General features: G+C 41.0%; 1 protein-coding gene across 9 annotated transcripts in view; it reads left to right on the top strand.

Moving 5' to 3' along the window:
* Positions 1–27,827, top strand: part of ASAP1 (ArfGAP with SH3 domain, ankyrin repeat and PH domain 1) — a 398,854-nt gene that overhangs the window by 244,340 nt on the left and 126,687 nt on the right. For all 9 annotated transcript variants that reach the window (XM_043507341.1, XM_043507340.1, XM_043507342.1 and 6 more), the window contains 4 exons: positions 8,062–8,191; positions 9,033–9,118; positions 10,901–10,976; positions 16,298–16,384. In XM_043507341.1, the coding sequence (XP_043363276.1) occupies positions 8,062–8,191; positions 9,033–9,118; positions 10,901–10,976; positions 16,298–16,384 (379 nt within the window). The remainder of the gene's footprint in view (positions 1–8,061; positions 8,192–9,032; positions 9,119–10,900; positions 10,977–16,297; positions 16,385–27,827) is intronic.

Here is a 27,827-nt window from a genome sequence, read left to right on the forward strand (position 1 = left end):
AAACCTGCTCTGCCTCTGCATCCATGGTTCCCCAGCAGTTCAGGGGCGCTCAGTTGCTGTGGCTTCTTCCTTCTCTGTGCCCTTGGCACTGTCTGGGCTGGTCCCAAAGTTGTCTCATTTGTCAGCACCATAGTCCGCATCTGAGACTCAGAGTGCAGAGTTGTAGTCAACATCCTTTATGGTACTGGGAGTTCATCAGTGCAGTGCTATCAGCACCAGTGATGTCTCTATTATAGACCGCATCATCAGTTTCCTCAGCTCCGGCACTGTCCTTTTGTTCCGGAGCCTGTTAGAAATGTGATGCCTCATCTGGCATCGAAGGCATCAGCTACTCATTCATCTTCAATACTGATGCCATCCCTGTATTGGGCTTTGGACAAATCTGATCATTTGTTTGTCCTATCTGAGGTGGCTCCTCTGCTATCACAGGATGATTTCCAGGGCTTGCTGAGATCCAGTTCAGGGACATCTTCCGCCCTTCCCTCACGTTCAAAGCATTGCTCTTGGAAGTCTTCAAGACATCTTTAGTACTGAGATTGGCACTGTTTCTGCACTAGGGATAAGTGCTCCTGACTCGGAACCTAGTGGCCAGCAATGCTTTTCCCTAATTCTCAGTGGTCTCCTTGAAACTCTCATTCTACAGTTCCAGTCCAGGGCAAGATCACTGATCCCAGTTGCAATTTCTGTTCTCGAGCCACTTCTGTTGCAGGTATAGTCTGAAGGCATCCCTTCTGAGCCAGTTCAGCCTGATGCTCTTGCACAGGAACCAGTTTCCCCCTCAGGAGCCTCCATTGGCCCTTTTTCATCACCAGACAACTCGATGGTACCAGACTCTTCTTCACATGTGCCCAAGGATTTCAAGTCATACCAGGCCCTTTTCAGTTGTGTGGCCTCTGCCTTGAGCATTCAGGTTGTTTGTGCAAGAGAATACACAACATTGTTGAATAATCTCCAGTCATCAGCACCAGGGAGAATGGCCTTCCCGATAAATGAAGCTCCCTTGGAGCCTGCAAAGCCCTCAGGGAGTACCCCAGCTTTGTTACTTTCTACACCAAAGTGTTCTGAGAAAAGATTGTATATTTCTATGAAGGGCTTTTAAACCCATCCAGCTCCTAAGTCTCCCTCGTGATAACAGTGGTGAGTGACAGATTACAATAGGAAAGGTATAAGACCACTCTTAAGGACAAAGAGTCTAAGAGCTGGACTTTACGGGGAAAAACAATTTACACAGTTTTTTTTACAGATGCACAATGCAAAACAGCAGGTACTGTTATCCAAATATGACTTCCTTATTTGGGATTCTGTGTCTAATTTCATGGATAAGTTGCCAGAATCCTCCAGTGCAGAGTTTAAGACATTAATTAAGGAGGGCTGTTGAGTGGCCAAAATGTCATTGAAGTCAGCTCTGGATGTGGCAGATGCTTTGTCTAGAGTTGTGGCATCAGCTGGAACCATGAGATGGGCCTCATGGTTGCAAAATTCTGGCATAGCTCTGGCTCTTCAGCTGAGTGTAGAGGACTTGACCTTTGGTTTTTTGTTTTTGGGAGAAAACCAATGAGACTTTACATTGCTTTAAAAATGTACAGGCTACTTTGTTTGTTGGGGGGTCAGCCACCAGGAGCTGTCACTGTGGGGCCTTTCTGCAACAGCAGCAATACCGCTCACAGGGTTTTTCTGGCAGTTGGCCTTCATTATTACACAGCAGAACTTCTCCTGGAAAGGACATAAATCGCAGAGGAGGTTTTCTGGGTCTAACTTTAAACAGGCAGCTTGTCCTCCACCATCATCGAATAAGCAACCAGTTTGACTTTCAGATCCAGGACAACATTCCAGTCGTGATCTCCATGCCTCCATCTCCTGAGTTCAGGGATGGGCTGTCTCACTTGTACAGTGCTTGGGATGCACTAACCATGGACAAATGTGTTTAAACACCTTGAGATTGGTTTATGACATTCAGTGCCTGTACATCCCCCTCAACAGTCCCTCTTCAGGCATCCCTCTCATGAGCCACTGTTCCTTCAGCTGGTCCAGACTTCGCTTACTCTGAGACCTATAGAGGAGGTCCCTCTACAGCATCAGGGGGAGGATTTTATTCTTGGTATTTCCTGGTCCCCAAATCCAAGAGAGGGATAAGACCTAGTCTCAGTCTCCATGGCCTCAACAAGTACATCAGATACATGACTTTCCATATGGTCACTCTGGCATCTCTCCTTCCCATGTTAAATCACAATGACTGATTTGCTGCTTTGGCTCTTCAGGATGCCTATGTCCGCGTGGTGATTCTCCTGGGCCAAAAAAAGTTTGTGGTAGCAGGTCACCATCAGTACATAGTAGTTCCCTTTGGCCTGTCCTTATATCCAGACGTTGTTACCAAATGCATGTCTGTAGTGACAGCATACCTCAGAAAGAAAGGAATTCACACCTTGCCATACCTGGATGATTGGTTTGTGAGAGACAAATTCCAGGAACAAGTCCTCTTTCATGTCCACTTCGCATAACGTATCTTCAGTCGTCTCGGTCTCATCTTGAACAAAGGGAAGTCAACATTGATACCAGCTCTACACATCAAATTCATTGGGGCCCTACTAGATTCCACAAGTTTGAGAGCATTTCTGCTGAACAAACAGTTTCTAGCAATTTGCTAGTCATGTCTGACACTACAATCTCAAGCCTCAAATATGGTTCATGTATGTCTAAGGTTACTAGGCCATATGGCCACATGCAATTAGGTAGTCAAAAAGGCAAGACTGTGCCTTTGTCTCTTTCAAGTGAGGTTGAGGTTGGTCTGTCATCCGATTTGTCAAACATTGGACAAGCTTGTCAGAGTGCCTCTATCAATCCTGCATTCCTTGCAGTGGTGGGCAAGGCATTCGATTTGCTCTTCAACCAGGACTGGAGTCATTGATGCCTTCTCGAAAGGCTGGGTATTGTATTTGGGGATATTGAAAATTCAAGGTTTGTAGTTGGACCAGGAAGCTTCCCACCATATCAGTGTCTTCACAGTGCCTTCCAAACTTTCCGGGGTCACATCGGGGCACAATGGTTCATATACTCACAGACAATAACAGAACAATGTATTGTGTACAATCAAGGAGGAGCATGCTCCAACCAGCTGTATCAAGAGGCAGCGAAATTCTGGCAGTTAAGTATCAAGGAGAGCATAATTCCCACAGCCACTCACTTACCTGGAATCTGGAATCAATTGTAGACTCACAGGCTTTAAGGCCAGAAGGGACCATCACGATCATCTAGTCTGACCTCCTGCATGTCATAGCCCACAGAAACTTACCCATCCACTCCTGTAATGACCAGGATCTCTGGCTGTGTTATTGAAGTCCTCAAATCTTGATGTAAAGACTTCAAATGACAGAGAATCCACTATTTACTTTAGCTCAAACCAGCAAGTGACCCATGCCCCACACTTTAGAGGAAGGTGACCCCCCCGTCCCAAGTCTCTGCTAATCTCACCTGGGGGGAAATTCCTCCCTGATCCCATAAATGATGATCAGTTAGACCTTCAGTATGTGGGCGAGACCCACCAAGAAGCCACCTGGAAAAGAATTCTCTGTAGTAACTCAGAGCCCTCCTCAACTCCAACTGTTGCAACTATTTGCTGATATCAGTCACAGATGGGCATATGGCCATTGTAGGCAACCTTATTATACCATCCCCTCCATAAACTTATCAAACTCAGTCTTGAAACAAGATTTTTTTTTTTGCCCCCAGTACTCCCCTTGTGAGGCTGTTCCAGAAATTCATTCCTCTGATGGTTAGAAAACTTTGTCTAATTTCAAGCCTAAACTTGTTGATGGCCAGTTTATATCCATTTGTTCTTGTGCCAACATTGGCCTTTAATTTATACAATTCCTCTCCCTCTCTGCTCTCTCTAAATATATCAAAGGAATAAATACCAATCATATTGCCCTTCTGCCTTCCTTTTGTTAGGCTGAACAAGGCAAGCTCCTCAAGTCTCCTCTCATAAGGCAGGTTCTCCATTTGTCTGTTTGTTCTGGTAGTCCTTTTCTGCATCTGTGCCGGTGTGAATTCATCTTTCTTAAACATGAGAGAACATAAGTGTACACAGAATTTCAGATGAGATCTCACCAGTACCTCACACAATGGTAATAATTCTTCCCTATCTCTACTGGAAGTACCTCGCCTGATGCATCCTAGGATGGCATCAACCTTTTTCACGGCTGCATCACATTGGTCACTTATAGTCATCCTGCAATTGACCAATATACCCATGTCTTTCTCCTCCTCTGTTCCTTCTAACTGGCAAGTCACCAGCTCATAGCAAAAATTCTTTTGTTAGCCCCTAAGGCAGGGTTGGGCAGACTACGGCCCATGGACAGCGTTTGGCCCATCAGACCTTTTAATCTGGCCCTCAAGGTCCCAATAGGGAATGGGGTCGGGGACTTGCCCTGCTCCAGCGTTCCAGCTGAGGAGCAGGGTTGGGGGCTTTCCCTGCTCCGTGTGGCTCCCAGAAGCAGCGGCACGTCCCCCCTCTGGCTCCTACACGTAGGGGCAGCCTGGGGACTCCGCATGCTGCCCCTGCCTCACGCACCGGCTCTGCAGCTCTCATTGGCTGAGAATTGCAGGGCAGCATACAGAGCAGCCTGGCTGGCCCTGCACCTCCACGTAGGGGCTAGAGGGTGAACATGCTGCTACTTCTGGGAGCTGCTTGAGGTAAGCGCCGCCCGGAGCCTGCACCGCTGACCTCCTCCTGGATCCCAACCCCCTATCCCAGCCCTGATCCCCCTCCCGCCCCAGCCCTGATCCCCATCCTGCACCACTCAGTCTCAGCCCAGAGCACCCTCCTGGACCCCTAATCCCTCGGCCCCAGCCACACCCCACCCATCATCGCCACACACACACTCCACCCCCTTGCCTCAGTCCAGAGCCCCCTCCCACACTCCAAACCCCTTAGCTCCAGCTCGGAGCCCCCTCTCCCATACCCCAAACCCCTTCCCCAGCCAAGAGCCACCTCCTGCACCCTGAATCCCTCATTTCTGGCCCCACCCTGGAACCTGCACCCCCAGCTCAGAGCCTGGAGCCCCGTCCCATACTCCCAAACCCCTCTTGCTCTACCCCCAGTCCCCTCGTGCACCCCAAACACCTCATCCTTGGCCCCACCCCAGAGCCCGCACCCCCAGCTGGAGCCCTCACGCCCTCCCACACCCAACCCCCAATTTTGTGAGCATTCATGGTCCACCATACAATTTCCATACCCAGATGTGGCCCTCAGGCCAAAAAGTTTTCCCACCCCTGCCCTAAGGGCATGACCTTGCACTTTGTAATATTAAATTGCATGTCATTTCTACTACTCACGTTTAGGCTATCCAGATCTCCTTGTATAATAGTCTGGTCATCCACCATATCGGCAGTACCTCCCAACTTTGTGTCATTTGCAGATTTTATTAGCGCACTGTATTTTTTGTGCTGTCATTAATGAAAATATTAAGTAAGATTGGTCTTGTATGCAAGCATCACACAATGGGGGATTGCTCAACTTTGTGACTTAGCAAAGCCCACCAGGACATGTCTGGGCTAGTGTTTTCCATACACACAGACTGAGGATATAAAATAGGGGACAGAGGCATCATGCTTTTGCTTTTCTCCTCCCCTCACCTACTCTGGAAATGACAAGAATGCTGGGAAGACAAAGACTTCAACTGAGGAGACTGGTCCCAGGCTTAAAAAAGGAAGCCTGTGTATTAAGAACTGTAATGTTCAGTGGATTGAGAAAACTGCTGGAGCCAAATACTGCCTGTTCTAATAAGGTTTAAGATTTAGACTCTGCGCTTACCTTTTATTTTCTTTGGTAACTATCTCTTACCTTTTGTGCCTACTACTTATAATCACTTAATCTATCTTTTGGTAGTTAATAAATCTATTTTATATTTTACCAAAAACAGTATATTTTGGTTGAAGTGCTTGGGAAATTTCAGCTCAGGTGACAAAGGCTAGTGTGTGTCCTCTCCACATCAAGGGAGGGACAGACTGGGTAATAAACTTACACTGGTCAGGCTTCTGACCAGGCCAAGACAGTACAGTCTAGGGTGCAAGGCTGGGGGCTTGGGAGATTTGCTGGTGCCTTTCTCGGTGTGATTCGTGAGTGGCTCTGGGAGCATTCATGCTGTCTAGCTGGGTGTGGGGCTCCACATGTTGTGCTGCGTGATAACAGCATGTGGAGGGGTTTTCTGCTTGTCACTAGCAAAGTATTGTGAGAGACAGCCCCGGCTGGAGAGTTATGGGGGCAGTGCGGTACCCCAGTTCCAGGTTGTTCCCTGGGGATCCTGTCACGGGTCCCAAGATGAATCCCTGAGGAACTCCACTAATAATTTCTCTCCAGCCTGATGTTTCAATATGGCTCATTGTAGTCTCACCTCTAACCAATTCCTTACCTACCTTTCAATTCTCATATTAAAATCCCCATTGTCTACAGTTTAACTAATAATTTCCCCTATGGAATTGTATCAGATGCTTTACTGAAATCTAGGGAGGTTAGATCTACTGAAATTTCGTTGTCTAGAAAATCTGTCATCTTCTCAAAAAAGATTAGGTTGGTCTGCATGATCTATCTTTTGTAAAACCATGTTGAATTTTATCCCAGTTATCACTTACCTCTGTATCTTTAGCCATTCTTTCTGTCAAAATTTGTTCTAAGACCTTGTATACAATGAAGGTCAAATCAATGGTCCTGTAGTTCCAAAGACCATTATGTTTTCCTTTCTTAAATATAATGACAGGTTTCAGAGTAGTAGCCGTGTTAGTCTGTATTTGCAAAAAGAAAAGGAGTACTTGTGGCACCTTAGAGACTAACAAATTTATTAGAGCATAAGCTTTCGTGAGTTTGTTAGTCTCTAAGGTGCCACAAGTACTCCTTTTCTTTTTCTTAAATATAGGTACTATATCTGAAATTCTCCAGTCATAGGGTATGCCCCCTGAGTTTACGGATTCATTAAAAGTCCTTGCTATTGGGCTTGCAATTTCATGTACCAGTTCCTTTAATATTCTTGTATGGAGATTATCCGGGCATCTTCATTTGGTCCCATTAAGGTGTTTGAGTTTGGCTTCCACTATGGATGTGGTAATTGCTGCTTCCTTATTCTCATTCCCATTAGCCGCTTCTCCCAAACTCCTCATTACCCTTACTGAAAACTGAGGCAAAGTATCTGTTTAGGTGTTTGGCCATACCCAACTGGCAGTTCTACCACAGTAGGAATTTCTCCCAGGATCATGAGTGGTCTCTGAAGTCAGTGTGTGCTGCGATCCAGCTTTGCAGAATGGGGCATTCTGACTGTTGATCTTTCTGTAACAAGAGACAACAAGAAGTGCCATCAATTTTGCTCTCAAGCAGGTCTCGTCCCAGGCTCCCAAATGACCCCTTCCACTTCAATTAGGGATTAGCTCTGATGTATGCTTCCCTCATCCCCAATCCCAGTCACCACAAAGGTCATTCTAAAGCTGAAGTTGGAGCATGCCAAAATGATTCTCCGTGCTCCAGCTTCGCTGAAACAATGTTGGTTGCCCGACCTTCTCAGTCCATTGGTTTAGCCTCCCATATTACTACTTCTTCATCCTGACCTACTGATTCAGCACCACGGTCAAGTTTTGCACTTAGCACTCTGTATCTCATGGTGTGGATGTTGCATAACTAGATGAGGAGGGAGCAACAATGTTTGGAAGCTGTTTGACAGATGTTGCTTAACAGTAGGAAGCCTTCTATTACGGTGGCTTATTGGAACAAGTGGAGAATTCAGCCAATACTGGCCTGCATTTAGGACATTTTGGAGTATCTATTACACATCCGTCTTCTGGTCTCTCACTCAGTTCACTGAGAGCTCACTTAATAGTGATCTCAGCATTTCGTCTGCAAGTCAGTTCTCTCAAATCCCAAGATATTATTGAGGGAACTTGTTAAAATATGGGATAATGTGTGTTTACAGAATGGCTATTTTTCCATCATGATGTTATACAATGTATGTTTTAGTAAAATTACTAGATCACATGACAGTGAAATAAGTTTCCCAAAATCTGTTTTAATTATAATTGCAGCACAAAAATTGAAAAGGAAAAAAGAGAACATGCAAAACAGCATGGGATGATACGAACAGAGATAACAGGAGCTGAGATAGCAGAAGAAATGGAGAAGGAAAGGCGACTATTTCAGCTCCAGATGTGTGAAGTAAGAAACAACTTTCACCATTTAATTATGTGACATACTTTAATAGAAGTGTCCTATCGATCCTATTAGAAAGTGGTGATGAAATTCTCTTGCTAGTGGAATTGGAAAATGCATTTGGCTGTTAAATGGCTGAACTATATTAAAGATTCTTGTTCTGGAAATCCTGTGCAAGACATAGTTTCACCATCCTCTCATTTTGAGTTTCAGTCCTCTGTTTAGATTGTTAGAGTAAGGATCTCGGACTAAAGAAAGCATAGTGAGCAAAAGTAGTTTTCTTGGACTTTAGGTGCAAAGCATTGCTGTTCTGGATGTCTTTTCTGATATATTGTTTGTAAAATTAGGAAATATTTGGTTGAGAATCTGCTGATACCTGTTAAACTGACATGTTAGTTCAATCAATATTAATTTACGATGATCGCTTCTAAAATATTTACTAGTAACTTTTAAAATAGTTCTCTTTATATTCAATTTGAGGAGAAATCAATTAGAATTTGATAACATTCTTATTTTGAAGGAATGCACTAATAATTGTGATGTAATGAAAAGGCGGGTCTTCCTACAGTTTGAGAGGGGAAAAAATTCCTGCATTTATGGCAAACTAGTATTAGAAATTGTTAAAATTAGTTCATTTGGGAAGTCTAAAAACATACTAATTTATTTTACATATTCAGGTTTTAATCATTGTGTGTTGGTTCAATGTTCTGCAAATCAGCAACAAGGTAACCACAGAGATCATTATTGAATTAGTTGAACAGATTTCAAACAGAAGAGCTTCTGTCTCCACATAGCTGAAGATCTAACATATAAATATCATCATCAAGTTCTGTTTTTATTTCTACAGTATCTCATTAAGGTTAATGAAATCAAGACAAAAAAAGGTGTGGACCTTCTACAGAATCTTATTAAGTACTATCATGCACAGTGCAAGTAAGTATAACACTTTGGATCGTTAAATCCAATATTTTAGTTAAACAAATGTTTCTCTACCTCCTTTTGCTACATTGTCTTGATGGTGTCTGTCTTTTGATGGTGGCTCATTGAAGCATTTGAGGCATTTCTGTAGAATAAATCTGACAACAGAAATGTGAACATTGCCTAGCTTTGACTCAAGTCCAGGTAATGTCTATTCCAAGCAGACTGTTAAATTGAGCCATTCTGAATACTTAATGATCAGTGCTGTCTATGAATTGAGAGCCATTGAATTTGATTTTGAAGTATCAATAGAATTCAGTTCTTTATTCAATTTTGTATTCCATTTAATATCGCTAGGGTAAACTGACTGGACTGCAGTAGAATACATGCTAGCTCTCATGTGTATCCGTAATTCTTACTAGTAAAAGAGCTTGAAGATTGTGTTTTGTAAGGCCATATCAAATTTGTATCTTTCATTTCTGTTCCGAGTTTCTCACTCTGTGGGAATGAGAGAGTTGAGGGGTATTTTTTGTATTGCACAACAGTGATCCATCAGGTTAATTAGGGAATAGCTTTGTCTGGTCCAAATACTGCTCTCTCTAGTCCTCCTCCAAGTGGAAAGATGGTGACTACAATATGACCAACCTAAATAGAGATTCCACAGGCAAGTAAAGAACTGCTTCCTTCAAAAAGAAAAGAGGGAACCAGAGAGAGAGGTAGGTCTAGTGAAAAGGCAGCATAACCCTCTAGTGCTGTTTAGGAAGCAGATTTTAACTGTCAAAGCAGATGGAACTGGAATGTAATGAACAGATAACTTGCTTACTTCTACATAATAATAAGTAGTATTTACATAGTACTTTTAGTCTTCAAAATCATTTTACAAACAAGTAATCCTGTCAGCATCCATTTGACATCGGTAGATAAGTGGTAAATTATATCAGTTTTTACAGATGGGAGCACAGAGGCAGACTTACCAAAACTAGACTTTAAGATGCTTTTGTCTTGAATTTATGCACAAGATGAGAGAGATCTCATGTGCAGCTATGATGAGAGAGAGAGAGGAATTGCTAAATAGAAAAATGTTTACTAACAGTGATAAAATAGAACAATGAAATTTATCTCTATTGATGTTGGTATCTAGGAGTAGAAGTCAGTGTTAAATCTCTTCTGGTAAGGGAGAGTGTGCCATTGAAATCTTGAGAGAAATACATGAATTAAGAGCTTGTGTCTCTGGTGGATAAATTAGGGTCTCTTTCCCAGAGCTTTCCATTTAAAATAAATACTTAGTTGACAGAGATTAAAATTGTGTTTATCTACAGAGGTTTGTATGTCCTATGTCTAGCTATCAGTTGATGAATCCAGCAATGCAGTTTGGGTGAATGTGTGTGGGGTTTGCAGAGTTTTATGAGACTCATACATGTAGGCTTTTGCAGTGTGTGTAATGTGTGAATTTGCTGTTTACATGACATCATTTTATACTCTAAAGTCTGAAATGCTAAAACTAAATAAAAATTGTATGCAAAAGCAGTTTCAAGATTAACTCAATCATAAAATTACATATATTTGGGCATACTGTATATTCATGCAGCAAGGGATATTTGTGAAGAATTAAAATATAACATTCAGACCTTTAAAGTGCTTTCAAATTAGAGCTATGTGGAAACTATATTCCATCAGATGGTTTCAGACAACTGGCAATGGGTGTAAGTTGTGTATAATTTTCAATGTAAAATTCAGTTATTTTTGATACAGAAAGTTCATGTATTGCTGATAAATCACGGGTATTTTCCATTGTAGTTTCTTCCAAGATGGCTTGAAAACTGCTGATAAATTGAAACAGTATATTGAAAAGTTGGCTGCCGATTTATACAATGTAAGTAATTTGAGGTAATGTAATGTTTGAAAATAGGAAAATGTTTTTGCTTGTTCATCTGAATTCAGCCTGAAGTGCTATCCGTAAACCGAAATAACTAAATAGCTAAAAGTATAATCTAACTTCACATTTACACTGTAAAAATAAAAAAGTGTTCCTTCAAGCCTCAACTGTAACTAAAATGGTGGGACAAACTATCTTATTTGTTAGATGGTACTAACTGTTTCCCAAAACCTTTGCATTCTGTAAGTTATACCATGATTTACTTTGAGGAAGAAGTTACCTATTCAGCTGCAAAGAGAGGCTTTGAGTATTGTACCATGTGGATAATACTGGATGGGTATTCTTGCATCAGATATTCACTAATGTAGCACAAATTTTATCTGTGTCTGGTTTTCATAATGGACTACTTGACAATACAGACTTAATTTGGAATTGTGTACAACACAGCATTTGATGAGTGAATTGTGAAGTTCTGTAATCTCTCAAATACTAATATTGCAAATGATGATTGTTGATTTGGAGGCAAAAAATTATAAAGAATTAGAGCTCAGTGTCACCAATGTAATTTTGTATTTCACAATCTGAAGTCATAAGGTACATGTACATGGCTTAAAAAACCCTGTGGCAATGTGTCTCAGAGCCTTGGGCAATTGACTTTGGCTCATGGGCTCTCACTATGGGACTAAAAATAGCAGTGTCAATATTCCTGCTAGGACTGGAGTACTGGCTCAGAAACCCAGCAAGGGAGGAGGGTCTCCGAGTCTGAGCTCCAGACTGAACAGGAACATTTACACTACTATTGTTAGCCCTGTAGCACAAGCCCCACAAGTCCAAGTCAGTTGACTTACACTCTGACTGCTACTGCTTGGTTGATTGGTTTGTTTGTTTTTGTTGTGTAGACATTACCATGGTAATTCCATTAGCTTTTGTAGTTTATTAGTCTGAGGGCATAATGTGTTAAAATCTCATTCTGGGAGTAAGTGAATGATACAAAGGTAAGGAAGGTGTCATTTGATTTATAAAAAATCTACAGAATCATAATTTCAGTGGTGTCACCCTCTGTGGCGTAATGGTGTAATGTGGCCGGGGGGTGGGGGCGCGGGCGCGTGTTACTTCTGCTCCCAGATCCTCCAGTTGGTAAAATTTGATAAGTGTCATTGGAAATGGGTCAAGTTGGATATCGTTCAAAAGCCCTTTCTCTCACAAGCACAATGATGACAAACATGACATAAGTATGTAGATATGTATTTGAGATCATGTTTAAAACCCAACATTTTAATTATACTTCAACATAGGGATGCATTGTTTACATAAAAAAGACGTTGATCTTTGGTAATACTAGGGAAGCTAGTCTGGACATGTTGGACTGAAAACGTATTCATCATCAGTGTTGTCCTTGACTAGGGCCTCACTGCTAGCTATGTGGTCACACTGATCCTTGTACATGCCATGCTCACACATCTCTATGCCAGGCAGGCTGCTGGCCAGACATTTGCAGAGTGCTGAGCATCTGGTCATTGTATACAAGCATTTGATTAGCTGAATGATTGGTTCAAGAATGCATGGTATTTCACACTTAACTGATGTGATCAGGTTCTCCTAGAGGACCGATTCGTGCCCAATACGGGAAGATAAGTTTGGATGCACTTAATCATCCTAAAACCATTTCATTACTTGATAGTTTGCCCTTTTGGTAGCAGGGATAAATGTACCCCTTGTCAGTGGCAACTTTTCTCTTTCTGCTTCTTAGACAATATCCACCAAACATAGCTCTGCAAGTGTTATAATCTTGGTCTTGAAATGGTAAACTCAGCATATGATTGCTGGCAACGTGCCAGCTTTTAATGTTCCAAGTAGTAGGAACACATCTTGGAGGGATATACTGTGATTCTGATTCCCAGCAGCATGCACAAAAATAGAATCTTGTGGAAGTATTGGGTACCTTCTCGCAGAGAGCACTAGAAAATCTGTCAGTAGGTGTTGGCTTAGAAAGACCATGCAAGTTGTGCATTAGTTTGCTTTTCGCCTGGCATGTATACATTGTTCCTTTGCATTCAACCATCAGTCATGGTATCACGGAGAACTTCTACTTTCCCAAAGTATCACCCTGAGATCTAGACACAACAAGGATGAGTAAACAATGACCTGTCTGTAATCTCATCATCACTGAAGACTTGATATTAGTGAGCTCTAGTCTGTCATATGCAAATTGGTTTTCAGTGAGAGTAAGATCATCCTGTAGCTTTAAAATTGACCCTTCTTGACATTTAACAGCACCTGATGAGACTAGATGATGTTTGGTTACTTCTGGGGAGTCATCTCAGCCATGCTTAATGTTTCGTTTGAAATTCGATGGAGTTCCGGGATTATCAGGAAAACAGGAAAGAGCATTTGTATACTGTTACGCCCACCAACCCGCCCCTCTCCCCCCCAAGGACTTTCAAAGCTCTGTTTTCTTGTTTTAGGGCATCATGTGGACAGAAGTGGCCAAGAGGCAACCTTCTAACAGCCACGTTTCCTTTTCAAAATTTCTCCCATATGTCAGGGTCAGACATTTCCATATCTTTTATTCAGGTTTGGCATCGTCTATGGGTCCCTGAAACTCCCAACATACTGCATGCAGGACAAAATGCCTTTCTGTAAAATTTTAGCAGCTGCAAACAGTGTCTTAATATTACTGTTGAAATCAGCTCTTTTTTTCTGTTTTTGATAGTGTCACTTCTTTTGAAGCTTTTAAAGATATGTGCTGAGATTCATTTCTGTGGACTGGATTGCAAAAAGCAATGTTCGTAGCCCACAGTTCATCTTCAATAAGTGCTCTAAGAGCCTTTCTGCTAAACATTTGTTCCTCTTCGATCCCGTTCAAAGCATATATTTCTTTCTATTTAGCTTCTGTATCAGCCATCACCACCACTTTCCCATTCTTTAGAGCCTCTGCGAGACAATTAGTCAACTCCAGTTGAGTTGTACAGTTTGCAGTAGTAAAACCAGAATTTTTCTTTTACTTTTGATGCAACACATTACATATATTCTTAGCATAGTTGATGTGATAGGCAGTGTTGTATGTGTTGGTGTCTTTTGGATCAATGCAGCCACTTAAAACTTTATTTTCCAGGGAATGTTCTCGTTAAGGGTGACTACTTCATATAGTTTCTCACTTGTCTCATGTGTTGAAACTATATTTAATGGATGCCATTGGGCTTCCAGCTTACCAGAGAAGAAGCAGGTGTTCTCAAAACATGTACCATGGGAACTAGTATAAGGTGAGTCTTGCCCACAGCTAGCACATATCCCAGCATCTTCAACTTTTTCCTGATGCGCAATGTACTTCCTCTCTAGCCTTGCTAAATTCAGGTTATGGGTGCACTTCTTACTGCATTTAAAGTGCCACCAAGCATTGTGTTTAACCAGGTCTTCCACAGTTAATCTCCAAAGATTCAGTAGTTAGTCAGTACTCTTTGTCTCCCCATTAATGCCTAAAAGGATCAAGACCAAAGTAAAAATAAGGATTTTGTAATAAATTACTTTGGAATTGTAATTAATTATGTTATGTAATATATGTTATGTAACTACATGCATACCATTTGCAGATGAATTCCAGTAATTTCTGGCTGGAGCTGACGTCTTAACCAGTGCCTCATTACAACTCTTTTGGCATAATAAATAAAGCTGATAATCAGTACCACGGAACCACTTCTTGTTTTGCTGATGATGGCAAATCAACTTGAAGCACTCCTTCCATTTAGAGTAATCTGTAACCTTAAAAAAATTTAGCAGGTATGTTCTGGACATTAACTGATAACACAGTACTGTCAGTCAAGGCCACAATTTATCTTCGTGAGGACTGCATGTTTGACATGCCTGTGTTAAAGTATAATTAAAAAATATATTTTAAAACATTTTCTTAAATATATATTTACATAATTGTTCTAGGATTTGTCATATTTGATACCATTTTTTTCAAGGGAGATAGGGTTTTTGAATGATACTCAGCTCAATCCATTTCCAACAACACTGTATTATCAAAATTTCTACCAACTGGTGGACCTCAACCTGGGAGCCAGGATGGCAGCGATTCTCTCCTATCATGCTGCAGAAGTTGACACCATTGAAACTGAGATTATGTAGACTTTTACGAATCAGATGACATCACCCTTACCTCTGCCCACAGAATTACACATGCTCCCAGACTGTATGTATATGGTTGAATTAAACTATTTCCATTTCCAGTCTAGTTATAAACCAGCTGTCAAGCTTATTTGAAATATTAAGACTTTGGAGACTAATTTGGTTGTGTTAACTATAATGAACCATTAACATATGGCAAGAAAGTACATGCTATCCATTTGCAGAGACTGAAGAGGCTATTTCTCAATATACATTCACTTTGGCTTGCTTTTGAGGTATATGTGTATAGAGGATAAATACATAAGGAGTAGACTACTGCATGTTTGATTTTCATGGGTGACTGTAACAGCTCTGAGTGGCGGGGTGTGCTATCACAGTGCTTTGCTTATCTCTGGTGCTCCCTTCAGGCTGCTGGCCAACCTTATTGGGTCTTCCTTCAGTGGCTTGGCTTTCCAACCCAGTCACAAAGTCTGAATGAACCCTTTCTGGGGTATCCGAGTGCAATAACTAAACAGTCTGTTTGCCCTCGCTCAGGTCTTTAGCCCTGGCTCTGGGCACTTTAAATTGGGCTGTTTGTTCAGGCTCCCAAATAAAGCCTGTCCCCTTCTTGGGGTTTATACCTTAGCTGTGGCTGGTAGTTCAACTCAACTCATCTGAGTTCCAACACAGGAACCCAATACACAGCAGCCACTTACTGCTTACTTAAGTCCGTTGCTATTTCTCTGGTCCTCTCCTACCAGACCCTTTTTATTTCCAGCCCTATTTCAGGGCCAGCATCCTTCAGTTCTTTTCTATCTCCAAGCCATAGAGGAGCTCTCTTTCTCACTCCTCTGGTTTCAGCCAGGATGACCTGCTAAGGCCCTGCTGCTCCTGTTATCTGAGCCTGAGGGCTCTGATTGGCTTGACTGTCCCTACCCCTTTTAGACCTTGGAGGACCAGGTTTCTTTAGCTTCCAACATGGTTGCGTCAGTGAGGCCTCACCAGAAAGGCATGGAGGACCCACCTTTGTTCCACTTTTTCTTCTATCTCGCTGCTTCCTGGGGCAAGCGTAGCAGAGCAGCGGGGCCTCAAGCAGGGGCTACGAAGGCCAAATACACCCCATCACAGTGCCAAATTTGGTGAATTTAAACATTGACAGTAAAAGTTGCTTTTAGAAAAGGAAATAATACCAGTAATTTTTCCTTCCGCAGATAAAGCAGACACAAGATGAAGAAAAGAAACAGCTTACTGCACTCAGAGACTTGATAAAATCCTCTTTACAGCTTGATCAGAAAGAGGTAGGTAATTGTACATGTGTCTTGCTCTCGAGCAGAATGTAAATTGTATGAAGTCTGAGTTGAAAACTGGCTTATAAAATATCCAACTACATGTCAATGCAGAGCAAGGTTTTGGATATTTGTCAGATTTCATATGTGAGAAGAGACCCTTCCCTCCCCTTCTGCTCCTCAAAAGAAACAGCAAGAAATCATACTACAACTTTTGTGCAATATTATGATGCTAAATAACAAAATATTTCAAAATAAAAATGAGATCTCCCTTTGCGTATTCGTCCCATGCTGCTGCCATTTTATTTTGTGATGGCTGTAATACTTAAGATGGGAAAGAAGATAAACCTGTTTTTAAAATAAAAACTTAATTTTTTCAAAAGAAAATGTTTACTGTTAAGGCTGGTCAGATCTTCCTCCTCTCACATCTTGATTACAGCAGCAGGACATATATAGCGAAGTTTGGTCTGTATGACCAACTACTCCTAACAGGGTCACCTGACCCCAACCATGTTCTTAAACACTATGCAAATAAATACGCCTTCCTTCTGTGATTTCTTAATGTCACATTTTGAATGCTTAGTTGCAAAGAAGGTTGCACAGTTTGAGCAGAGGGTCTACGTAGTAAATTTTAAAATTAATGTCATTAAGGACCAAAAATAACAAATATCCATCCCCTGTCTAACTATATTAAGAATGTGAAATATTTAATATTTAATTTACACATATGGTGAAAATAACATTAGGAATCTGAAGTTTTCTGTCTTTTTTATGATCAATTATTTCAGTTACTTAATATAGTTATAGTATAGCCCTTATATTGCACTCTACTGTAGTGTTTTTAAAGCTCTCCATCTCTGGAGTAACCAGTTATGTACCATGCTGGTAGCCAGTGTAATACAAAGCCTTGCTGGCAACTAGTGTTGTACCTCATTGGCTGCTCAGTCTAAATCTAAACATCAGCTGGTATATAGTTGTAGAAAATTAAAAATAATCTGAGGAAAATCAAATGCAGAATTGTTGATCATATTCTCTCCAAAACAGTGAAGAACATGATTCAGTTTTAATAGTTTAAAAAATACAAAACTCTATCAAATAATCTTCTTTTGTTCTTAAACGTAGGGTACTAAAAATGGCGATCAGTGGATTGTGCAGATGATTTTGTAATTGCATACATTGTAAATCATGAGCACCCTCCACTCTCTAATAAGATACTTATGAAGATTAATGCCTTGGTGGGGATCCTATAATTGGGCAGTATTGCTAATGTTAGATAGCGGACATTGGTAACCAGAACAAATGACCATTTTTGATATTCTTTATATTGTTAATTTTGTATGTAGCATACTGAAATTCTTTAGCTGATGTCTGTAGATTGCAATATGACTTATCAGAGGGTTTATTTAAAGTGAGATGTACATCCATAATTTAGTATTTTTGTAAATTATTAAGACAGTCATTCTTTCCCACATCTTCATACTTAACACAAATTTTAAGTGTTATTTTATAATTGTTGGCTTCATTAGCAGAAATGGATTAATGGAAAATTTTCATAAATTTTAAAATAATTGTATCAATAAATATAGAAACAGAAATGTTTGTTCTTGTTTTATTTTAAGATTTATCCCTAATAAAAAAGATATAAAACATTTGACATCAGAATCCCAACATGTTAACAGAGCATAGTAATTCATTCTGGAAATATATATAATCGTGTGTTTTAGTATGCCAGTTTTAAAGTTGTTTGTCAGTTAATCTGAAACAGCTCAGTGTTTTTTTCATAATTTCATAGCATTAGTAATCCTACTGAGAATTAAAAAATAAATATGGACTACCTTTCTGAATTTATAGCATGCTAGGGGCCATTATTTTCAAGACTGTTTTCAAAACTCAGAGAGGCTTATTTAAAAATGCAACTTGCGCTCTTGTATGTATTCCTTATAATAGAGTCACTGGGTATTGCATGTTTAACACCCAGAATTCATACATGTTTTTTGTAAACAAAAGGATTTTGAAACATAGACAATGGATCAAAAGGATAATCCACTAGAGAGAGCATTCCATACATACAACCGGTGAACTCCTGGTCCAATTGAAGTCAACAGGAAAGCTCGCATTGACTTCAGTAAGACCAGTATTTCACCCAGTATGTTCTTCAAGTTTCTCTAAGGTCTTGTTTACATGCTAACTGCAACCAAACTAGCTCAATCAGCTGTAAATTCACACCTTTTGCTATTTCATTGCATATTTTGTTTGCTCATTTTTATTTCTGACTAAATTCACCTTATTTCAGTGAAATTTAAGTTGACAAAAAATGAATACAAATTCCATTGAAATATAGCACTTTTTTTTCTGAAGTATGTTTCCACACACAGATATGCAATAAAATAACTAACTAAAATATGAATTAGAACTGATTTAGTTATTCCAGTTGCAGTTACCATGAGTCAAGCTGTCAGACTTAAATAAAAGATAAACCCACTTTTAAAATTAAATTTTGGCTTGAGAAGGATACTTCTAAAGTAAAAGGAGGAAGGTCATTATTCTCAAATATTCAGCGAGCTCAGGGGAGGCATTTACTATAATGAAAGAATAAATTGTTTTCAGGGAAAGAAGCTCTGTTTGAATAGATATTGACACCCAAATCGTGTTTTGAAATCATTTTAAAAAATTTGTAAGGCAAGGATGTTTTTTTCCCAAGTTCCTCAATCCCTAATAACTTTTTAAGTGAAGCTGAGATGTTCTATGGAATTAAAAAGATTTATAGAGTTCAGTTCAACAATGTCTCTTGACATTGCTCTGCTGCAGTGTCTTCTATTACCCAGTCTATTTTGTAGGCCTAAAATGCACTAGAATTTGCATTACTGCATCTATGAAGAAAATGTCCAATAAAATACAGTAACTCCTCGCTTAATGTTGTAGTTATGTTCCTGAAAAATGTGACTTTAAACAAAACGATGTTAAGCAAATCCAATTTCCCCATAAGAATTAATGTAAATAGGGGCGGCTAGGTTCCAGGGAAATTTTTTTTAGACAAAAGACTATATTATATGTATATAAACAGTGTAAGTTTTAAACAAACAATTTAATACTGTACATAGCAGTGATGATTGTGAGGCTTGGTTGAGATGGTGAAGTCAGAGGGTGGTATATTTCCCAGGGAATGCCTTACTACTAAATGATGAAGTAGAACAGCTGAGCCCTCAAGGGTTAACACGTTGTTAATAAAGAAAAGGAGTACTTGTGGCACCTTAGAGACTAACAAATTTATTTGAGCATAAGCTTTCGTGAGCTACAACTCACTTCATCGGATGCATTGTTGTTAATGTAATAACAAGATTGTTGTTAATGTAGCCTCACACTCTACAAGGCAGCACAAATGGAGGGAGGGGAGACAGCATGGCAGACAGAGACTCTCTTACCTGTGTGTGTGTGCGAGGGAGAGAGAGAAATGCACATTGCCCCTTTAAGTATGCGGACCCCGCTCTAAGTACATTGCGTTTTTAAGTAGATCAGCAAGTTGAGACAGCCCCTGCTACCAGCAAGCTCCCTCTGTTCTGAGCCCTGTTGTGTCTCCCCCATGCTCTATGGAGATGGTGTAAGCGGGATGCAGGGGGGAGGGGACACCCTGACATATTAGCCCAGTTCTTCCTCCTCTCCCCCCCCCCCGTACAGCAAGCAGGAGGCTCCCAGGAGTAGCTCCAAGGCAGAAGGCAGGAGCCCCACATGGCAGTGAGGGGAGGGACAGCTGAACTGCCTATCAATTGATAGTCTGTTGGGAGGCTGCAGCACAGGGAATTGAGGGGAGTGGGGAGCTGATGGGGGGCTGCTGGTTCACCCCAGTTCCCAGCCCCCACCAGCTAGCTGCAACGGGCTGCTCTTTCTGCAAGCAGTGGACAAAGCAGGTGGCTGCCAAACAATGTTCTAAGGGAGCATTGCGCAACTTTAAACGAGCATGTTCTCTAATAGATCAGCAACGTAACAATGAAACAATGTTAACCAGGATGACTTTAAGTGAGGAGTTACTGTAGCTTATACTGTACTCCTAAATACTTAGATGCTTTGTTAAACTGAGTCCTTACTCATTAGATTGTCACAGCTTTTAAAATATACCATAGCTTTTTAGTCCTTTAATACCAAAATAACATAGCACTCAGCACACATGAGTTAAATGACATTGACGCAGGAGATACATGACCCTGGTTTGAACAACCAGTTCTTCAATGATCTGTGGGTATTTGAACTTTTACATGATTAAAGCTGGGTTTTGTTACTGAAACAGATGGCATGGCTGTTAGAGATTAAGGGCATTTTTCCCTTGCATTATTGCAGTGTAGCATTTAACATCAGGAAATTTACAAATAAATCAGAATATTATGGCATATGAACTGAAATTGGATTTTCTCTTGCAGATTTGTAAGGTTCTAAACTATTTTAAATTGCATCAAAATTCACAAATTAACTTACCATTTACCTTCCAAAATACTTTAAGATAGTAAAATTGAAGCCTTGGCTGTTCGTAATTAAAGCTCCCATGACACTTTTAACACAAACTAGGTACCTTGTAGCTCTTCTTTGAGTAATTGCACATGTCAGTTCCACTGTAGGTATGTGTGTGCTCTCTGCTTGGATGTTGGAGATTTTTTTTCCTCAGTGGTACCCATTGGGGTAGCTCAAGTGCCCTCTGTCACCATGTGCCACTGTGTGCTGATAAAAGAGGGAACACCTCTGGCCCCCCTCAGTTCCTTCTTATCACCAGTCACAGTTGTCAGAGTAATTCCAGACTTGATTAATTCAGTACTTCCCTTGCTTTTCTTTCTATATACCCCTCTTCCCTGATATAACGTGACCCGATATAACATGGGATCTCATACAATGTGGTAAAGCAGGCCCTCCACACACCCCTCCCCCTGCGTCTGGGAGGCAGGAGCTGTGGGGGGGGCACTTTGGGGGCCCCACAGACCCAGAGTGGCTTGGGTGATTAGCTGGGGGCTGGGAGCAGCCCGCTCCACTTCCCTCGCCCCGACCCCAGCTGTGTCGCTCAGGGGAGGGGGCTTGGGAGAAGGGATCCGTCCCTCCCCACCCCCCACACTCACTGGCAGTGGCGAAAGTGGAGCAGCCCGGTCCCAGCCCGCTCCACGGCGCTCTGCTTCATGCCACCAGTGAGTGCAGGGAGCGTCCTTTCCCCATCTCCCTGCACTCACCGGTGGTGGGAAGTGGAGCATTGCAGCTGGGAGTTGGCAGAGTGGAGCTGGCTGGGGCCCCGTCGCTCCGCTTGCCGCCGCAGCCGGTGAGTGCCTGTCGGGGGCTGGGGTGTGGATAGGGGTTGGGGCAGTCAGGAGACAGGGAGCAGGGGGGTTGGGTAGGTGGTGGGGTCCTGTGGTGATTAGGGACGGGGGTCTCTGGAGGGGGCGGTCAGGGGACAAGGAGCAGGGGGGCCAAAGCAAGTTTGATATAATGCGGTTTCACATATAATACGGTAAGATTTTTTGGCTCCCGCAGACCGCGTTATATCTGAGTAGAGGTGTAGTTGTAAATTTGTAGTTTGTTTTAGAGACAAGGGTGAGGTAATATCTTTTATTGGACCAACTTCTGTTGATGAGAGAGGTCAAGTAGAAGATATTACTTCACCCACCTTATCTTTCTAATATCCTGGGACCGTCATAGGAGGTACAACACTGCATACAACAACAGTTATTTATGTTTAGTTTATTGAAATTTTGACAGTTTTAGGGCTAAGTTTCCATTTTTGGTCTTTTGTTTGACCATTATTTCCTCTTTTGGTACTGGTACCAGAATGATGCTTCGCTTGCCAGCGTTTAAGTCCTGCAGATCCTGCGGAAAACCTATGCTGGTCAACGACCTGCATTCAACCTGCCTGAAATGTTTTGTCAAGGATGTGGGATTCTCCTAATGTCACATCTGTAAAGGTTTCAAGCCACGCTCAAAAAAAGATCGGGCAGCGAGGCTTAAATGCTTCCTTTTGGAAGCAACACTTCCATCCCCATAGGAGTAGTCACATAGGGAGAAGAGCTGAAGTACATCAACTTCAGTATGGTATGCTCCACCAGACATGTCTGCGGCTTTTCTGTCCTGTTCCCCTGTACTAAAGAAGCGACTCAGACCTTCCTCAGGTTCCGTCTTTCACTTTTCTATGTCAGTCCTGAAGCTTGACAGAGGGGGATGCTCCATAAAGCATTTGGAAGAGAGGCCATCCCTACAGCACTCCTTGCCTCCAAAAGGAGGACTGCTGCCTCCGGAGCCTGTGCCAGGTCCAGTTATGGGCTGTTATGGAGCAGATGGTACTGAACCCAACTACCCTGGAGGTGTATGCAGCCACAAAAGTCTTGCTTAGCCTCTTAGTACTGGTATCACTGGCAGTAGTAGGCCTGCAGCTAGTGCCATGGCCTGCTTCTCAGACCTCACACACGAAGATCCTGCAGACTTCTACCCAACCCTCCACAAAAGCTTCTTGTCAAGAGGAAACCACCCCATGATTTCTCTGGTACCACCATCCCCAATAAATATTATTTTACAATGATTCAGTTGCTCCATTGTTCTAAAAGCTGGGAATGGGTGACTGGGGATGGATCACTTCATGATTACCTGTTCTGTTCATAAAAAGAAAAGGAGGACTTGTGGCACCTTAAAGACTAACAAATTTATTTGAGCATAAGCTTTTGTGAGCTACAGCTCACTTCATCGGATGAATTCAGTGGAAAATACAGTGGGGAGATTTATATACATAGAGAACATGAAACAATGTGTGTTACCATACACACGGTAACCAGAGTGATCACTTACGGTGAGCTATTACCAGCAGGAGAGCGGGGGGGATAAAACCTTTTGTAGTGATAATCAAGGTGGGCCATTTCCAGCAGTTGACAAGAATGTCTGAGGAACAGTGGGAGGTGAGGAGGGGGGATAACATGGGGAAATAGTTTTACTTTGTGTAATGACCCATCCACTCCCAGTCTCTATTCAAGCCTAAGTTAATTGTGTCCAGTTTGCAAATTAATTCAAATTCAGCAGTCTCTCGTTGGAGTCTGTTTTTGAAGTTTTTTTGTTGAAGTATTGCCACTTTTAGGTCTGTAATCGAGTGACCAGAGAGATTGAAGTGTTCTCCAACAGGTTTTTGAATGTTATAATTCTTGACGTCTGATTTGTGTCCATTTATTCTTTTACGTAGAGACTGTCCAGTTTGGCCAATGTACATGGCAGAGGGGCATTGCTGGCACATGATGGCATATATCACATTGGTAGGTGCGCAGGTGAATGAGCCTCTGATAGTGTGGCTGATGTGATTTAGGCCTATGATGGTGTCCCCTGAATAGATATGTGGACATAGTTGGCAATGGGCTTTGTTGCAAGGATAGGTTCCTGGGTTAGTGGTTCTGTTGTGTGGTGTGTGGTTGCTGGTGAGTATTTGCTTCAGGTTGGGGGGCTGTCTGTAAGCAAAGACTGGCCTGTCTCCCAAGATCTGTGAGAGTGATGCGTCGTCCTTCAGGATAGGTTGTAGATCCTTGATGCATTGGAGAGGTTTTAGTTGGGGCCTGAAGGTGATGGCTAGCGGCGTTCTGTTATTTTCTTTGTTGGACCTGTCCTGTAGTAGGTGACTTCTGGGTACTCTTCTGACTCTGTCAATCTGTTTCTTCGCTTCAGCAGGTGGGTATTTAGTTGTAAGAATGCTTGATAGAGATCTTGTAGGTGTTTGTCTCTGTTTGAGGGGTTGGAGCAAATGCAGTTGTATCTTAGAGCTTGATTTTAGACAATGGATCGTGTGATTTTGTCTGGATGAAAGCTGGAGGCATGTAGGTTTCTGGTATAGGGTGGTGTTTGTGACCATTGCTTATTAGCACCGTAGTGTCCAGGAAATGGATCTCTTGTGTGGACTGGTCCAGGCTGATGTTGATGGTAGGATGGAAATTGTTGAAATCATGGTGGAATTCCTCAAGGGCTTCTTTTCCATGGGTCCAGATGATGAAGATGTCATCAATGTTCATTCCCTCTGGGGCACCTGGCATTGGCCACTGTCGGAAGACAGGATACTGGGCTAGATGGACCTTTGGTCTGACGCAGTATGGTTGTTCTTATGTATGTTGCAGTGATGTGAATCTTTGGTATTGACATATACTAAAATCTTAACTGTGCACACCCAACCTTAACTGTGCACACAAGCTTCACATCACCCCCTTCACCAAACTGCCCCCTCCTGATTCGACATACTGTTGCACCAAATATACACAATTCTTATCACTTGGAAGTAGTTGCAGAAGAACAGGTTGAGGAAGCAGAATAAAGCTGAAGTGCATCATCTATGATATATAGTAGTTGGAGTAATTTTAAGGTGTATGATTGTGGATGTACAAATTTTCAGCTAAAAACACTGCATGGTAACTCTTTAAGTAGCTATTCTTCCATAATTAATTCCAGTGCTATGGAGGATGGGGGCAGTTGTTATGAACATTCAAAAATTTATAAAGAGTAGGAGATGCTTAGGAAAAATCTTTAAACCTTTTAGTCACATGAAAATAATTTCTACTCATTTGAGTAGTTTCATCAGAAATCAATGACATTCTTCACATGAGTAGAGATTACACACATAAATTAATAACTGCGTTGTTTTAGTTTATAAATCCCTCTCCACCAAGGAGTTCAAATAGCAGAACAAACAGCTAACATGTAATAAAACTTGAAAGCAGAAGAAAAATTTAAGAACTCTGAGTGACAATGTTATTAGTGAGACAAAGTGAGTGAGGTAATATATTTTATTGGACCAACTTCTGTTGGTGAGAGAGACTAGCTTTTGAGCCACACAGTGCTCTTTGTCAGGTCTGGGAAAGGTACTCGGAGTATCACAGCTAAATGCAAAGTCAAACAGATAGTTAGTATTAGGGCTGTCAAACCATTAAAAAAATTAATCACGATTAATTGCACTGTTAATAATAGAATACCATTTATTTGAATATTTTTTAGTGTTTCTACATTTTCAAATACACTGATTTCAATTACAAAACAGAATACAAAGTGTACAGGGCTCACTTTACATTTAATTTTGATTACAAGTATTTACACTGTAAAAAAACAGAAGAAATAGTATTTTTCAATTCACCTAATACAAGTACTGTAGTGCAATCTCTTTATTGTGAAAGTAGAACTTACAAATGTAGAATTATGTTAAAAAAACTGCATTCAAAAATAAAACAATATAAAATGTTCGAGCCTGCAAGTCCACTCAGTCCGACTTCTTGTTCAGCCAATCGTTCAGACAAACAAGTTTTCACATTCTGGTGGCATTGTAAATAAGAAGAGGATATCATTATCTCCTGCAAATGTAAACCAACTTGTTTGTCTTAGCGATTGGCTGAACAAGAAGTAGGAAGGAATGAACTTGTAGGCTCTGAAGTTTTACATTGTTTTTGAGGCCAGTTGTGTAACAAAAAAAATCTACATTGTAAGTTGCACTTTCATGACAGAGATTGCACTACAGTACTTGTATGAGGTGAACTGAAAAATACGATTTCTTTTGTTTATCAATTTTACATTGCAAATATTTATAATAAAAATAATATACACTTTGATTTCAATTACAACACAGAATATAATATATATGAAAATGTAGAAAAATATCCAAAATATTTAATAAATTTCAAGTGGTATTCTGCTGTTTAACAGTGTGATTAAAACTGCGATTAATCGTAATTAATTTTTTTAATCATGATTAATTTTTTGGAGTTAATCACATGAGTTAACTGTGATTAATCGACAGCCCTAGTTAGTACATATTCTAAAGAACCATTCAAGGTGAAATGGACTGTTATCACTCCTGTTGTCACAGGACAAAATGGGAGGTTAGTGAGTTACAGATTGTTCTAATAAGTCATAAATCCAGTGTCTTTATTAAGACCGGTTTCATAGTAGCAGCCATGTTAGTCAGTATTCGCAAAAAGAAAAGGAGTACTTGTGGCACCTTAGAGACTAACAAATTTATTAGAGCATAAGCTTTCATGATTTTTAGTATCTAGCAAAGTTATGAATTTAAGCTCCTAGACTCATCTTTTGAAAGTGTTGCACAGGTTTTCTTTGAGGATGAGGCCTGATAGGTCAGATATAGAGTGATTGCTTTGTGAAAAGTGTTCACCCACAGGTGATACGATGTTTTTGTCTTTTATCATTCTCCTGTGTGAGTTCATTTGAGAGCATAGTGATTGTCTGGTTTCAAATTCATAACTTTGCTAGACACTAAAAATCATGTTCTTAATAAAAACATTGGATTTATAGCTTACTACAAGAGTCTGTAACATGCTAACCCCCCGTCATGCAGTCTGAAGTGGCTCACGACAGTGTCAACCTCAGGGCAGACTGTCAGAAAGCAGGGCTGACACTCCAAACTGGTGGTATGTTCTAGTGTTAGATTTCACCAACTCAGTAACAAATGTGAACTCCTATAACAGTCTTACCATGGGGTCACAGACAGTCCCCTGGTGCACTATCTTGCCACCCAAGCAAGCTGTACTTAATGATAAATGGTCACTTGCACCATAGATCATAAAATATTCAGGTTGCTCCCAGTCCCAGGAGACCAATCACTTACCACAGGTCAATTTGTACCTTAGAACTCACACCAAAGACAACACTTGTAGCCAATCCTATAGTAAATGCCTAACTAAGGATTTATTAGCTAGAAGAAAGAAATGACGAGTTATTTACAGGTTAAAGCAGGCAACATGTAATACAAATGAGTTACAGTCTATGGTTCCAAAATGTGACAGAGATATAGTAATCTGTCAGCATTGAATGTCTTAGGGCTAACCCAGGTTGATCCTGGAGATATCTGCTTTTTGTTTCCTAGCTTCAGCCCTCTGAGAGTCCAAACAGCAAAGAGTTGAAGAATTTTCATTTCCGCTATCTTTATTTTCTGCTTTCAGAATTCACGTTTATGAGACGTGCTTCCTTGCATGTAGCACTTTTATGGATGTAAGGAGGCCATTAGCCAAATCTTTGTATTGTGATGCTTCACAATTGCCTAGTTTTGATAGTCCTCCTTGATGGACAGGGGAAACACTCCTACTGTCTGAGTTCACAAGTTCAGAGCAGGCATTTTTACAGTTATAAAGCAAAACTTATGTATTGCCTTATAGCATGGGATACAGACATTACAAGTAAGATTAATACATGCTGGAACTTACAACCATTTTATAGACTAAACACTAAATACATCCTTACAAGTCTAACACCTGTGTTGAACAATACTAACATACTGGTAAGTTGGTCTGGTTTCCAGCTATGAATTTGTCAGTGCTCAGCTGATACCTACAGCCTTGGTGAGAGCTGGTCTACCAGCAGCACACCCCTTTTTTTCCTGACTACAGAGATGTTAAAGAGCCACTTCATCTTGAACTGTCCCTTAGAGAATGTGCTATCTGTTCAACCTTGTATTTAAGTGTGAAACTAA

This window comes from Dermochelys coriacea, chromosome 2, assembly GCF_009764565.3.
Source record: "Dermochelys coriacea isolate rDerCor1 chromosome 2, rDerCor1.pri.v4, whole genome shotgun sequence".
NCBI classification, from domain to species: domain Eukaryota; kingdom Metazoa; phylum Chordata; order Testudines; family Dermochelyidae; genus Dermochelys; species Dermochelys coriacea.